General features: G+C 41.0%; 1 protein-coding gene across 2 annotated transcripts in view; it reads right to left on the bottom strand.

Moving 5' to 3' along the window:
• SLC25A30 (solute carrier family 25 member 30) overlaps positions 1–16,060 on the bottom strand; it is a 32,020-nt gene extending 15,960 nt beyond the window's left edge. Inside the window, exons 1-2 of one of the 2 annotated variants that reach the window (XM_037041747.1) lie at positions 15,964–16,060; positions 200–322 (exon numbers count right to left, since the gene is read on the bottom strand). In XM_037041747.1, the coding sequence (XP_036897642.1) occupies positions 200–263 (64 nt within the window). In that variant the 5' untranslated portion in view covers positions 264–322; positions 15,964–16,060. Of the gene's footprint in view, positions 1–199; positions 1,118–15,963 lie in introns of those variants that run through there. The other variant, XM_037041756.1, reaches the window with a different exon arrangement.
• Positions 16,061–17,078: the final 1,018 nt, after the last annotated feature.

A 17,078-nucleotide genomic window follows, 5' to 3' on the forward strand; every position in this document is an offset into this window, starting at 1 on the left:
TGCCAATAAGCAGCCAAAACAACTATTTTGTCTAAAAACACATATCAAAAGAAGGAAATTTTCAATTCTGAAATTAATGTTCATAATTTCCCAGTCAGTGCTTGAACTACATTCACAAACACCAATCATGACCTTAGGTTTTAATCACTGTCACACACAGCAGATAAATTGACCGGACTCCAGCACTTGGGCTCCTTACCGCATTCAGCTGTAATGGAGGCCAACCCCCCATACACAAAAGGCTTCCAGTTAAGAGCTGACATTCTCACCACTGTCCCTTCTCCTTTGGTTCACAGAAATTGGGCCTCCAACAGGGTTCTTCCTGGGAACAAAAGAAAGATGTTTCAAAGTTAGAACTTCTCACATAGGCAGTGTCTCCCTTAAAGTTGTGTTTCATTTGGAGAGTGCTATCAGATGCTATCACTGAAACTCCCCGGCAACAATGCCCAACAAGTCTGGGATAGGGACCTTGCCTCAATAAAGCAAGGCAGCCCTATCGACTGAACCTCAAATCAGCAAATACTATTCTCTCTTTATCAGTTGCCTAACTCTCATTCAGGCCTTAACTAATCCAGTGTACTGATACTTGGATATGTGTGGATGTGTAGAACAATGAAGTGCAGAACAATGAAGGCTATTTTCTTGGTATGGGTAGTCTACTTTATCTTAAGTCTGTTCTTTAATATTAGCTATTTGTCACTGTCTGAGTAAATCACTCTTGGGAGGTACTGAAGTCCCTCAGGCACACTGGAGGGGAAAAAAAGCTGCAATCCAGTGTCACAAGCTAAAATGACAATTAAAGTTACAAAATATATTTCTTACTTTACACTCTATAAAGGTTGATTCTCTTCTCTTACTCATATTATGTAATAGCTGGAAGGCAGCTTGGTGTGATGGAAAGAGACAAACTCTGGGGTCAGAGCCACAACGGTTCTTTTCAAGGGAAGTTAACTTACAGGTTTTTTTCTTCATTAACAACAACATCACCACCACCACCACCACCATCATCACAGCAGCCAACAAAACCAACCAGGGGTAGAACCCATACTTTTATTCACTAAGCTAAATAAAATACCTAGCTATTAGACCTATTTAGGGGACTAAATATATAATTTTTTATTTTATTTGTTTATTCTTAGAGAGGGAAAGAGAAGTAGAAGAAAGAGAAAGAAACATCAACGTTTGGTTGCCTCTTGCACACCACATACCAGAGACCTGGCCCATAACCCAGACACATGCCCTAGAACCACTGACCCTTTGGTTTGCAGGCTGGCACTCAATCCACTGAGCCACAGCAGCCAGGGCTAAATACACAATTTTAAACTAGCACAAGAGACATTCAACAAATGCTTCCATCCTCCTTTCCCTTAATAGGTCAGGTCAGGTTGCACTGAGAAATACATTCACATGCCTGCCGCAGCTGGGTCCCCCACATTCATTATATGTTCTACTGTTTTATAAATGTTGGTAAATATGGCCTCAGGTCCATTAACAGGTAATACATGTAACTTAACACACTTCTGTATGCATACTATCAAGTATAATTATTGTTGGTTTAAAATAAAATTTCTAATTTATTAGGCTCATTACTGGCAGAAAATATGCCCAATGTTTCTACTTTGCATGTTTTAGGAACTTCCCAAGTCTACACTTCTCAGGAGAGGCCTACCATAAGTCACTACTGACAAAATGGTCAGTTTTTAACAAGTCAAGGGGCTTAATCTGAGAGAAAATGCAAAGAATCCAAGGGGACACTAAATAGACCTACCAATAGCTATTTCTCACTTATGGACATTAAGCAAATTCAGAATGGTTACAAATGAGTGAGGCAGAAGGCTCCCTAAGCATGGAGCTAGAAAATCATAATATGCTTTATATACTTCAGTACCAAGAACAAGCCCTGTTCCTAAAAATTTATCTCCCTATTATCCTTGAAAACATTTAATATCTATACTTAACTAATTCTTAGCCTTAATAAGTTCATAACTCATATAAAGATTAACACGGTAAATTATAGACTGTCAGAACACATTAATAATAAATCCAGTAACTTATTTACTGTCTACTAGTACCTTCCTCAACCCATTGTAGGCTTTTGCTGAATCCTTAAAAAGCAAAGTGATAACTACATAACAAGGACATATAATAGAAGGGTTCAGTGTAAACGATCTCAGTGGATCCCCTCAACAAGTGTGGGACAGAAGGACAGAAAAACAGACCAGGAAGCCAAGTCTCAGGGGACAGGACAGAGCTGGACTGCAAACCCCAAGTGTTCTGATTCCAAGTGCAGGGCTCCTTCTGCTGCCACCTAAGGCTGTACCAGGGGTGTCCAACCTTTAGGCGTCTCTGGGCCACACTGGAAGAATAACTGTTGTCTTGGGACACACATTAAATACACAAACACTGACAAAAACTGATGAGCAAAAAAAGGTTTTAAGTAAATTTACAATTTTGTGGTGGGCTGCACTCACAGCCATCCTGGGCCGTGTGTGGCCCATTGGCCATGGGTTAGACACCCCTGCCAGATGATCATAAATGAGTAATGGAGTTTTAATTAAGGAGAAAATATTACTAAGCACCTTCAAAAAGGTGCTGCTGAAAAAATTCCAGGGGAAGATGGCGGTGGAGTAGGACAAAGGATTTCACTCCCCCCCACGCACCGGAGAAAAACCTGGCTGATCTGCGGAGGAGCACAGTGGATAGTCAACAGGGACCCAGGATATAGGAAGGTAGGACTCCAGAAATTGGAGCGGACACTGAATGACCAGAGGAGGAGACAGCTGCACGGCAGTAAGGTTCAAGGGAACAGCGCAGAGGCGGCAGGCCCTCCACTGGGCCATGCCAGGGCCCAGGCGTCCGCCTCAGTCTTTGGGAGCTAAGGGCTGGCAGCAAGGTCCTGGGGAAGAGTCAGTCATCAGCTCCCTCCCTACCCGGCCGGGTGCAGTTTGAAAAATGCCAGGAGAGATCTGTTTGCTTAAAGTGTCAGAGAGAGGAGTGGGCATGAGGTAGCAAACCAGAGGGCTCTGATCACCAGTGGAGTCTGTGGTCCCTGGCTTGGGAGAATTGAGAGTTGCCCTTGAGTTCTGCCATAGCACTGGGAAAGATTCGCACCCAAGCCTGCAGGACCAGGGAAGTTTGGCTGGGAGCACGCATGCCCACACCCCAGCCCAGGACTGTGAATCCTGGGGAAAGTCTGCTCTCAGTGGGGCTCTGGAGAGAGGCACAGGTCCAGATCTTGGGAGAGCACTCGTGAGACTGACTGAGTTCACGGAGAAGGGAGAAAGGCCACACCAATCGCCCCTCAGACTGTTGCAGCTAGTGTGACCAGAAGAAATGGTTTGAAACCATTTCAAAAAAAAACCGTTTCAGCTGGAAACCAACAAAAGGGTTTTGTTTTTGTTTTTGTTTTTTTAATACTCTTTTATTTTTTTAACTTTATTATTGTTTTATATTTCAATACTTTTACCCTCTCTCTTCTTTTTTCTTGTTTTATTCCTTCTTCCTTTCTTTCCAAACCTACCACTTTTCCCTCCCTTCTTCTGGCTTTTTTTCCCTTTCTTTTCACCCCCCTCCCTTCCAAGTGAGACAAAAGACTTGGAATGATGATAAGACCAGAGCTGGACTCAAAGAGGGGTATCCCAACAGTAGAGACAGAGAGACAAAATTCATTTTGCTATAACAGAAAAACTACAAGTTACTCCATATTTGTATTTTTTTCATTATTTTTTCATTATTCTTACATCTTTCATTTTAATAGTATCTTTGTAGTCCTCCTCTTTCTGCACAGTCTTCTTTACCTTGGCTGGATATATTGTATCACTTGACAGGTTTCCCCTGTCCCCTCAGTCATAGTGTATTGCTAATCTACTGTCCTTTACTTCCCCTTGCCCAGTTAGCACACTTTTGAGGGTCCAATACTCCCTATTCTTGGTATCTCATAGATTCTGTCATATGATTGTTGCTCTAACTAATATTATTATAAATAATAGTTGTTATGTACTACTGTAAATACTACACAACAACCCTCCCCCAGATCTTAGCCCACTTCATTGTTGCCTGAACTATAATACTGTAGTGGTTAACCCTATTCTCTCTCACACTACACCTGTTTACCATCCTTTATTCTCACCTTACGTCAGAATCTGACCTCCCTCAACCCCACTCCTTTCTAGATCCAAATCACAACCCTTCCCTCCCCAACAAGAGCCTTATCTTCTTTCCATCCTTTCTAAAAAGTGGCTAGTTGGGTTGATGATTACGGTTATCACTCTACATAGCCAGAGGATCTCCTATATCTTCTCTACTGGCTGCTACTGTAAATATCATAGAATACTCTCCTGCTGTCAAAAACCACTTTGCCTTCCCCTCAAAATGATCCCCCCCCCCCCAAAAAGGAGTAGGTGAAAGTGGTGAACACCAGGATACCCAAGGGAAGAGGAAACCCAACAAAGAGGAACCACAAAAAGATAACAACAGAAGGTGAAGGAGGGAGTAGAAACCACACAAACCTCAACCCAGGACCTATCTGGAAATACAACTAAAAAGTGGAGAAACTACCCAGAGCAAACAACTGAACAAGAGCAAAAGGGAATCCTCAAAACCCTGTGCACGCAGATGAACTAGCTTCAACGAAACCTGCCCTCACCAGCACATTAAATTAAAATGGGCAGTGAACAGAGGGACCATCAGTTCACCAGCTGATGGGAAAGACCCACAAAAAAAGAGACCCAGAAACAACAAAAACCCCAAGACAAACTGAGAGCCAACGTAAAGGACAGCCCAACACCAGTGAACTGGGGAGATCAAGGAGACTACACCACTGAATTTCACAGGTATTATACCACAGAAGTTCACACCATAAATCCAGGAAGCCAGAACAAATCTATTTAAGAAGCTGAAGCTAAAAAGAAGAGTCTCACAAACAATGAGAACACAAAGGAACAACCCCCCAAAGAAAGGAAAGGAGGAAGCCCCAGAAAGAATGCTAGATGAAATAGAGGCAAGTCAGCTATCAGATATTGAATTCAAAGCACTGGTAATCAGGAAGTTCAAAGAGCTCACAATGAGCTACCAGAAACTATAGGGGAGGTACAATGAATTCACTGCAAACTATATCAACATGAATAGGAAATAGAAACTAGAAGAAATAGAAATAGAAAGGAATATATTGGAAATGAGGGGCCAAAAGGAAATGAAGAATACAATTTCAGAGCTGAAGAACACAGTGGAAAGAATCAAAAGCAGGATCAATGAAGCAGAAGGTGGGTTCAGCGAGTTGGAGGAAAAAGTAGAAAAAAAAGCCCAGAAAGAGCAAGAAAAGGAAAAGAGGCTCAGAAAGAATGAAGAGGGATTAAGAGAAAGGCATGACAATATGAAACATAATAATATCTGATTAATAGAGATACCAGAAGGAGAAGAAGAGGAAAGGACAGAAAATCTATCTGAAAAAGTAATGATGGAAAATTTCCCTAATTTGATGAGAAAAAAAGTCACACAAATCCAGGAAACACAGAGAGTCCCAATTAAGAGGAACCCAAAGAGGCCCACTTAAAGACACAATATCATTAAAATGGCAAAATTCCAAGACAAAGAGAGAATCTTAAAGGCAGCAAGGGAGAGAAAGGAAGTAACATACGGGAGCCCCAATAAGGTTAGCTGCTGACTTCTCAATGGAAACACTCCAAGCTAGAAAAGAATGGCAAGAAATATTCCAAGTAATGAGAACCAGAGGTCTGCAACCAAGGCTACTTTACCCAGCAAGGCTCTCAATCAAGATAGAAGGCCAAAGAAAGAGCTTCCAAGACAAAACAAGTCTAAAAGAATACACCTCCACCAAACCACATCTGCAAGAAATACTGAAAGGTCCGCTTTAAGGAAAAGAAGGAAAAGAGAGTGACAATGAGAAGCACAGGTATAAAAAGGACAATGAATAAGTACCTATCAATAATAACCTTAAACGTAAATGGATTAAATGCTCCAATAGAAGAGCTGAATGAATAAGAAAGCATGATCCACACATTGCCGCCTACAAGAGACTCGCCTCAGGACAAAAGACCATCACAGACTAAAAGTGAGGGGCTAGAAACAAATTTTCCAAGCAAACAACCAGGAAAAAAAAGCCGGGGTACCAATACTCATATCAGACAAAATAGTCTTCAAAAAAAGGGCCATAAAAAGAGATCTAGAAGGCCACTTCATAATACTGAAGGGAAGAATCTACCAAGAAGACATAAACATCGTAAATATATATGCACCCAAGATAGGAGCACCCAAATATATAAAGAAAATCTTAGAGGACTTCAAGAAAGATATTGACAGAAACACAATTATAGTAGGGGATTTTAACACCCCACTGTCAAAAATGGACAGATCTTCCAAACAAAATATCAACAAAGATATTGTGGCACTGAACAACGCCCTACATGAACTGGACTTAACTGATATATATAGAGCCCTTCATTCCAAAGAAGCTAAATACACATTCTTTTCAAATGCACATGGAACATTTTCAAAGATCGACCACATGATAGGACACAAAAGGAGTCTCAACAAATTCAGGAAAATAGAAATCATACCAAGCATTTTCTCTGTTCATAAGGGACTGATATTAGAAACTAACCCCAAAGGAAAAAATCCAAAACACCCAAAATCATGGAGGTTGAATGGCATGCTATTAAACAAGGAATGGGTCAAGAATGAAATTGCGGAAGAAATCAAAAAGTTTCTGGAAACAAATGAAAATGAACTCACCACAACCCAAAAGTTATGGGACACAGCAAAGGCAGTCCTGAGAGGGAAGTTCATAGCAGTACAGGCCTACCTAAAAAAGATAGAAACATTTCAAACAAACAACCTAACCCAACGCCTGCAAGAACTCGAGGAACAACAACAAAGACAGCCCAGAGCAAGTAGAAGGAAGGAAATAAGGAAGATTGCAAGATCAGAGCAGAATTAAATGACACAGAGACTAAAAGCACAATTCCAAAAATCAATGAAGCCAGGAGCTGTGTTTTTTTTGAAAGGATAAACAAAATAGACAAGCCTTTAAGCAGGCTCATCAAGAAAAAAAGAGGGGGAACCCAAATAAACACAATCAGAAATGAAAGCGGAGAGATTACAACTGACACCACAGAAATGCAAAGGATTGTAAGAAATTACCATGAAGAACTGTATGCCAAAAAACTTGAAAACTTAAGTGAAATGGACAAATTTCTAGAAAAATATAATCTTCCAAAACTCAATGAAAAAGCAGAAAGCCTGAACAGACCAATAACAGCAGAAGAAATTGAAGCAGTAATAAAAAAACTCCCATCACACAAAAGCCCTGGACCAGATGGTTTCACAGGAGAATTCTACAAAGCATTTAAAGGAAAGCTAACTCCTATCCTTCACAGACTACTCCAAAAAATCCAAAATGATGGAAGACTCACAGACTCTTTTTATGAAGCCAACATTATCCTAATCCCAAAACCAGATAAAGATACAACAAAGAAAGAAAACTTCAGGCCAATATCGCTGATTAACATAGACGCTAAAATCCTCAACAAAATATTGGCAAACCGCTTCCAACAATACATTAAAAAGGTCATTCACCATGACCAAGTGGGATTCATTCCAGGGATGCAAGGATGATTCAATATTTGCTAATCAGTAAATGTAATACATTATATAAACAAAAGCAAAGGAGGGAGTAGAAAGAAATAGAAAGAAAATCACATGATCATATCAATAGATGCTTAAAAAGGTTTTGATAAGGTACAACACCCACTTATGATAAAAACACTCAGCAAAGTGGGAATACAGGGAGCATTCCTCAATATAATAAAGGCCATATATAAAAGACCTAAAGCCAACATCATACTCAATGGGCAAAAACTAAAATCTTTTCACTAAGACCAGGAACAAGACAAGCTTATCCACTTTCACCACTTCTATTCAATATAGTATTGGAAGTTTTAGCCACAGCGATCAGTTAAGAAAATGAAATAAAATGCATCCAAAGTGGAAAGGAAAAAACAAAACTGTCACTGTTTGCAGATGACATGATAGTGTACATGGAAAATCCTATAGACTCTACCAAAAAACTGCTCAACCTAGTAAATGAATTTGGCAAAACAGGAGGATACAAAGTCAATATCCAGAAATCAAAGGCATTTTTGTATACCAACAATGAAAAAGCAGAAGCAGAAATCAAGAAAAAAATCCCATTCTATATAGCAAAAAGGAAAATAAAATACCTAGGAAGAAACCTAACCAAGGTGGTCAAAAACATGTATACAGAAAACTAGACAACACTGAAGGAAGAAATCAAGGAAGACACAAACAAATGGAAACACATACCATGCTCATGGATTGGAAGAATTAACATCATCAAAATGTCCATACTACCCAAAGCAATTTACAGATTAAATGCAATACCTATTAAAGTACCAATGACATACTTCACAGACATAGAATGAACACTTCAAAAATTTATATGGAACCATAAAAGACCCCGAATAGCAGCTGCAATTTTGAGAATGAAGAACAAAGTAGGAGGGATCACAATACCTAATATCAAACTGTATTACAAGGCTACTGTAATCAAAACAGCCTAGTACTGGCATAAAAACAGGCACATAGGCCAATGGAACAGACAGAGAGCCCAGAAATAAACCCAAATCTCTACGGTCAATTAATATTCGACAAAGGGGGCAGCAACATAAAATGGACTAAAAATAGCCTCTTCAACAAATGGAGTTGGGAGAACTGGGCAGATACGTGCAAAAAAATGAAACTTGAGCACCAACTTACACCATACACCAATAAATTCAAGGTGGATAAAAGACTTAAATATAAGCCGTGACACCATTAAAGCCCTAGAAAAGAACATTGGCAAGAAAATCTCAGATATTTCAGGCAGCAACTTTTTTACTGATATGTCCCCTAGAGCAAAGGACATAAAGAAAAGAAAAAACAGGGACTTCCGCCAAGATGGAGGCATAGGTGGAAACACTGTGCCTTCTCCCACAACCAAGTTTGAATAAAACAAAGGATTGGAGAAACAAAGACACAACCAAAGGACAGAAAATTGAATTATACGGAAGTCCGACTACATCTAACCGTTCAACGGGGACGGTAAGAGGGGCGGAGCCAGCAGTGAGCGGGGTCGGGCAGGACAGGGCCCCCGACCCAGGCGCGCAGGCGGACGAGAACCAGCTGGGGTGCGGGGCAGACCGCGGGCGCATATTCGCGCACAGTGAGACAAACCACGCAGGCCCCAGGGGGCGAGGGCTGACGGCGGTGGCGCACTCGCGAGCAGTGGGACGAAACGCGTGGGCCAGGTGACGGCAGCAACTGCGGCACCGGTGAGGGCCGTGGCAGCAGGCGGCGGACAGGACGCCATAGTCCCTCTTTGACCCCGCCCCCACATACAGCGTCACAACCCAGCGACTTAGTTGCCCTGTTCTAGTGAACACTTTAGGGCTCTGATCCTGCTATGGAACAGGCACGAACAGCCCAAAAGATGGCGCAAGAAGAACTCAAAGTCCCAGAGCCAATAACTCTAAGCGACCGAGAAATTGCCAGCCTCTCAGAAGCACAATTCAAGACACTATTTATCAGGATGCTCACAGAACTGGTAGATTATAGTCACAAATTAGAGGAACATAGTCACAAATTAGAGGAACATATGAAGGCTAAACTAATTGAAATGAAGGGAGATGCACAGGAAACCAATAGTGATGGAAAGGAAACTGGGACTCAAATCAATGGAATGGACCAGAAGGAAGAACAAAACATCCCACCAGAAAGGAATGAAGAAATGAGAATTCAAAAAAATGAGGAGAGGCTTAGGAACCTCCAGGACATCTTTAAACGTTCCAACATCCGAATTATAGGGGTACCAGAAGGGGGAAAGAAACAGCCACGAGTGGAAAACATATTTGAACAAATAATAAAGGAGAACTTCCCCAGTCTGGCAAAGGAAATAGACTTCCAGGAAATCCAGGAAGCTCAGAGAGTGCCAAAGAAGTTGGACCCAAGAAGGAACACACCAAGGCACATCATAATTACATTAGCCAAGACCAAAATGAAGGAGAGAATCCTAGAAGCATCAAGGGATAAGGGGACAGTCACCTACAAAGGAGTACCCATCAGACTGTCAGCGGATTTCTCAAAAGAGACCTTCCAGGCAAGAAGGGGCTGGAAAGAAGTATTCCAAGTCATGAAATCCAAAGACCTACAGCCAAGAATGCTTTATCCAGCAAAACTTTCATTTAGAATGGAAGGACAGATAAAGTGCTTCTCAGATAAGGTCAAGTTCAAGGAGTTCATTATTACCAAGCCCTTATTATATGAAATGCTAAAGGGACTTATTTAAGAAAAAGAAGATGAAAAATATGAACAGTGAAAGGACAGCAAACTCACAGCTATTAACAACCACACCTAAAACAAAAGCAAACCAAGAGGACAGCTAGATCAGGAGTGGAACCATAGAAATGAAGAACACATGGAGGGTTAGAAACAGGGGAGTGGGAGGGGGAGAAGGGGGGAGAAGGCACAGAAAATAGCATAGATGGTAGGTAGAAAATAGGTAGTGGGGAGGGTGAGAATAGTGGGGGAAATATAGAATCCAAAGAACTTGAGACACGTGGTTATAAACTAAGGGGGGCAGAATGGTGGGGGAGGGAGGGTGCGGGTGGAAGGGATTGAAGGGGGGAATAGAACAACTGTAATGGTATAATCAATAAAATATATAAAAAAAAAAAAAAAAAAAAAAAAAAAAAGAAAAAACAAATGGGATCGCATCAAAACTAAAAGCTAAAAAAAATCTTTAAAAGAAAATTAAAAAGCCCTGGCTGGTGTAGCTCATTGGATTGAGCTCGGGCCTGAGAACCACACGACCGAGGTTCAATTCCCAGTCAGGGCACATGCCTGGGTTGCAGGCCAGTTCCCAGCAGGGGACTCACAAGAGGCAACCATACACTGATATTTCTCTCCTTCTCTCCTTCCCTCTAAAGATAAATAAATTTTAAAAATCTGTAAAAATTAAAAATAAAAAAAGCTTTTGCGCAGCTAAAGAAAACAATATTAAAATAAAAAGAGAACCAACTGTATGGGAAAACATATGTGCCAATGATACCTCAGACAAGGGTTTAATCTCCAAAATATACAAAGAACTTACACGACTCCACTCTAAGAAGACAAGCAACCCAATTAAAAAGTGGGCAAAGGACTTGAACAGACATTTCTCCAAGGACGACATACGGAAGATCCAGAGACACATGAAAACATGCTCAATATCACTAGCTATCAGAGAGATGCAAATCAAAACCACAATGAAATACCACTTTACACCAGTCAGAATGGCTATGATAAACAAAGAAACAAACAACAAGTGCTGGAGAGGTTGTGGAGAAAAGGGGACCCTAGTTCACTGTTGGTGGGATTGCAGACTGGTACAACCATTATGGAAAACAGTATGGAATTTTCTCAGAAAACTAAAAATAGACGTGCCTTTTGACCCAGCAATTCCACTCTTAGGAGTATATCCTAAGAATCCTGAAACACCAATCCAAAAGAACCTATGCACCCCAATGTTCATAACAGCACAATTTACAATAGCCAAGAGCTGGAAGCAACCTAGGTGCCCGTCAGTAAATGAATGGATCACAAAATTATGGTACATATACACAATGGAATTCTATGCCACAGAAAGAAAGAAGGAACTCCTAGCCTTTGCAACAGCATGGATGAAACTGGAAAGCATTATGCTGAGTGAAATAAGCCAGGTGTTAAAAGACATATACCATATTATCTCACCTTTAACAGGAAGCTAAACAACAAAACAAGCAAGCAAGCAAAATAAAAACAAAGACACTGAAAGAGAGAAAGGGGACAACGACCAGAGGGGAGAGGGAAGGGAATTTCAGGGGAAAAAAGGGGAAGGATTTACAGGAACAAGTATAAAGGATACATGGACAACAACTAAGGAGAGTGGAAATGGGAGGGAGGTGAGGAGCACTGGGGGGGGGGGGGCTGGGATGGGAGTAAAAGACAGAAAACTGTACTTGAATAATAATTAAATTTAAAAAAATAAAAATAAATTATGAACAAAAAAAGAAAAGGTGCTGCTGATAAGATGCATATTATAAAGAATAAAATATGCTTAATTTAAGAGAAAAGTCTTAAGAGAAAATATTCAGAAGGTAGTCAACTTAAATAGAGATCATTTATTTTTCCAATACAACAACAAAGATGGTGTTCACATGATTCCTTCTTACATGGTATTTTTACTGAAGTGAAATTCACATACTATAAAATAAAACATTTCAGGACCTGGCTGGTGTAGCTCAATGGATTCAGCACGGGCCTGTGAAGCAAAGGGTCGCTGGTTCAATTCCATGTCAGGGCACATGCCTGGGTTGCAGGCCAGGTCCCCAGTATGGGATACATGAGAGGCAACCACAAATTGATGTTTCTCTCCCATGCTCTCTCCTTCCCTCCCCCTCTCTCTAAAAATAAATTTTAAAAAATTTTTTAATAAAATAAAACATTTCAGCGAATACTTCAGTGACACTATATTCATAATATTGTGCAACCACTACCTTTATCTAGTTTCAAAATATTTATTCATACCATAAGAAAACCATTAAGCAGTTGCTCTCCATTACCCCCTCTCCCTGGCCTCCATATGATTATTTTCTTGGTTGTGATACTACAAATGCATCAAGCAACTGTGTGGAACATAGAGAATCCCTTATTAGTAATTCCTAACCTGCCTGCAGAGCTTCTTAAAAATACAGACATCCGGTCCCCATCTACAGAAGGAGGATCTCAGAGACATCCCAAGCATCTGTGTTCTTACTGAAAATCAGTGAGTTAAACATATTATGGTCAATTCACACCTGGAAAACTTATCACTTAAATTCTTGTTTTAAGTAGTTAATTCTCAAAGATGATAACATATAGTTAATTCTTTTTATTCATCTTATTAAGTGATGATTTTTTCTATAGTGAATATATTATGTGTGTCTATGTATTCATTTATATGGATATATGCAAACATATATACACAAAAGATATCCTTCAAAATGTCAGCAAAAACTTATGAAAAATGGGATTATACTAACTTCAATTTAAAAACAAAATATTGTTTAAAGAGAAAAAAATGAATGGACACAGACAACAGTGTGGTGATTACAGGAAGGGAGGACAAAGAGCAAGGGGGAGGGCATGGGGGGATAAATGGTGATGGAAGGAGACTTGACTTGGGGTGGTGAACACACAGTACAGATGACGTGTTGTAGAATCATGGACTTGAAGCCTGTATAATTTTGTTAATCAGTATCACCCCAATAAATTCAATAGAAAGGAAAAATAAAAACATTTTTAAAGACTATACTGTCATAAGAACTCATGCTATCTCATTGGTTAACTTCCTGGTTTCCTGTCACTACACTTTTCTTCTGCTGGTTTAGTCTTAATGAGATTTGGCTGCTTTTTCTTCTGTTGGTTTTGATATTAAGTTTTTAGTTAGATTACAACCCAGAGGTTCTGGGTTATACTCATCTGTAAATACTCAACAAGAGCTCAAAACTGTTGTGGAGTTGCCTTCCCATGGTTTTAAATCACATGGGATACTGCACCCACCCCTCAGTTACTATTCAGATGTACCACCACAAATAAGTGTCCATTCTTGCATCCCAAGTTAAATTCTAAGGAAATACTTTCTGTTCAATTACAATTTTAAAAAATTATTTAGGAAGAGAGAGAAACACTTTGAGTTCTCCTTTCCTTTCCAAATGCTAAGAGTAGATCCCTGAGCAGTTAATACTATTATGCCTTCCTACATTAATGTTTGTTATGTCTAAGAATAATAATTTGGTTTAGGTAACAACCAGAGAGCATCAGTTGTTGGTCAAACATCCAAATAAGAATGGATTCTAGCAAAGACTAGAATGTCCAATAAGCTATACTGACTGACCACAGCTAGCTTATACTGACTGACCACAGCTAGCTGTGATAGGGCTTCAGTTAATCTTAGGCTGAAATCTATGTTCAGTAAACTAAACCATTTCTTTGTTTTTGAGCTCTCTTCGGAGAGGTTCTCCATCACACACATTCCTTAACTTCCTAGAACAATTTTGGGGGAAAATCCCAACTCTGATGAAATGCCAAGACTGACAGGCCAACAAAAGTCAGGGAGACTGATGTATCCTTAGCAATTACTAGTGTTTGGGCCACATCTCAGCCTGAGCTTCAAGGAATGGATTACAACTTGGTAAAAATTCCAGTATCAGGTATAGCAGTGGCTGTCAATCACTTCCCACTTTGCACTCCTATTTAGGCACCTCTAGCCTGACTAATACCCAGACACCACTTTCCTTTGCTGCCTTCTGAACACAATACTAGCAATAATAGATGTCATTACTAAATATCTGATATGTCAGGCACTGTTGTACGTTTTCCACTTAAAGGATTTTACTTAATCATCACAACTCCATGAAACAGGTATAATTATCTGCATTTCACAGTTGAAGAAATACCGTCTCAGAGAGGAAAAGTGACTTTCCCTTGTCACACAGCTACAAACTGCTCAAACTAAGGTCTCCCTGAAGGAACACCTGATCTTCCCTCTATTACTATAAAACCAAAAACAATTTTGCAAAGGCTGTTAAGAAGTATTGGCCTGTGGGCAAGCAGGGAATTCTGAACATCCAGGATAAATGTAAGATTTTCTTGCAGGGGAAATACAAACTACTTTTAAACTGTTACCTGAGTGGAGATGTCTATACAAATTATGAATTCGAAAGATTTCTCCCTACACTTAGAAAATATGCTAAATTACACAGCCCTCAACTATATTTTCTCTTACTTTAGCACTTATTTTCTCCTTACCTTATTTGTACAACTACAAAGAAAGGTTAACTCTCTGACATAATTAATTCTGGATAAGCTTTTTCAATTTTATTTGTGTTCCCTTTTCAGTCTGCAGTCCTAAACTGTAATCACAGTCTGCGAAGTTCAATGCGCTCATAAATCTTTACTACCCGAAGTACTGCCTTTCATGAGCGTTTCCTATTTCCCATTCTTTTTAAGGGCACAGGACGAAAAATAAGCTCACCACAGACTTATAAAAGTGAGATTTAAAAGGAATATTAGAAATCATATCCCACTTTGCATGAATTAACTGATCCCATGGTGACAAAACTTGGCAGCCACAAAGCCAAGACCAAAATTCATGGCTTTCAACTTTTCTCACCATTTGAGGATGAATCTAGAATCTGCCGGCAGTCCCAACATTGTTTCGCTATTCTCAGGCAGGAACAATAATGCTGGTCCTTGCAACTGCTTTACATAAAGTTACTTAGACCTAGATAGACGCTAAATCCAGAGCTACATTAACTTCCCGAGCAAATTATTCAACCTGCCCTTGCGAAAAGGAGCCGACCTGGCGTGTTCCCAGAGCAATTCAAAGTACAGCGTGCCCTTTCCCGGAGCAGCTCGCCAGTGCCCAAGCTCCACACTCTGAACCAGCCGCCAGCGACAGGAATGCAGAGGCAGGCGAAACACACAACGGAGGCAAGAGATGCCAGATGCGCCTCAAACTCGGATCTCAGTGACACTGGAAGAGAAGTCACCTCACACAGCCAGGTGATGAGAACTGGGAGCCGGAGCACCTGAGGAACCCGCCTGATTGCGAGCAGTGGGGCCCAACCGCGGAACCCTGCGCCCCACCGAGCCGGGCCCAGCATGAGAACTGCAGGGCAGAGGCAGCCCTGAAAGAAGCACGCCCCGCCCCGCCGAGTCTCCGTTAGACGCAGTCCCAACCACAGCCGGGGCAACGAGCCCGGTGCGCCAGCAGGGGCAGCGCCAGCTGGTTCCAGGAGCCACGGGGAAGAAGGATGGGTTGAAGGAGGGGCAACCCGGAGCACGTAATAAGCAGCCAGGCCCGCCACAGTCAAGTGACCAGAAACTTACCGGGCGGTGCCACACCTGCACTGTATGCTACCCAAGCCTTACTAGGTGGCAGGAGCCCAGAGCTGTCAGGAAGCAGGAGGAAAGGAAGTTGAGCGGCGGGCAGCCCGGAAACCCGCACGTAGTCCCGCCCCGGACCGCCTGCAGCCTTAGCTTCCATTGGCGTCTCTCGCCTCTTCCCCGCCCAGCCACGCCCCTGCTACCCAGCCGCAAGATAGCTAGGAAAGAGCCAGGCACCCTCCAGTTGGCTCGGAGTTGTCTGGCGTGGTAGTAGCGCGGGTCGTCCGAAAGCCTCCTGAGGCCTCTGAGCTCGATTCTGAGGTGAAAGAGAAACCTAGGGAATATAAGGATATCCACAGAAAAGGAGCCTTCTCAGGGTGCTGACTCATCCTGCCCACTGAGCTTCCCCATTCTGAAAGCAGTGAACTTGCACTCCTTTTTTTATTTTCTTTTTATTTCTCATTTATAGTTGGCATTTAATGTCGTATTAGTTTCAGGTGTACAGCCTAGTGGTTAGACATTATGTAACTTAGGAAGTATTCCCCATAAGTCTAGCACCCACCTGACATTATGCATAGTTATTAGAATATCTTTGACTATATTTCCCATGCTGTACTTTATATTCCCCCTGACTATTTTGTGATTACCAATCTGTACTTCTTAATCCTTTCACCTTTTTCACCATTCCTCCAAACCACCTCCCATCTGGCAAACATCAGTTTGTTCTCTGTATCTATGAGATTGTTTCTGTTTGTTCCTTTCTTTTGTTTTTTACATTTCATATATAGGTAAAATCACATGGTATTTGTCTTTTCTGTCTGGCTTATTTCACTTAGCATAATACCCTCTAGCTCTAGCCATGTTGTCGCAAATGGTAAGATTTCGTTCATTTTTAGGCCCAGTAAAATTCCATTTTATGTATGTACCACATTTTATTTACCCATTCACCTACTATTGGGCACTTAGATTGCCTCCAGATCTGGGCCCCTTTTTCTCCGTTTACCTTTTTTTTTTCCTTTTCTCCTTATGCTCCCCTTCACAATTCCCCTCCCCCTCCTCCTTTTCAAATAAGAGTGTGGACAATTAGATTCTTTTTAATTCACATAACATAATCAAAT

This window comes from Sturnira hondurensis, unplaced genomic scaffold (assembly GCF_014824575.4).
Source record: "Sturnira hondurensis isolate 20B ecotype Veracruz unplaced genomic scaffold, ASM1482457v3 Scaffold0000549, whole genome shotgun sequence".
Taxonomy (NCBI): domain Eukaryota; kingdom Metazoa; phylum Chordata; class Mammalia; order Chiroptera; family Phyllostomidae; genus Sturnira; species Sturnira hondurensis.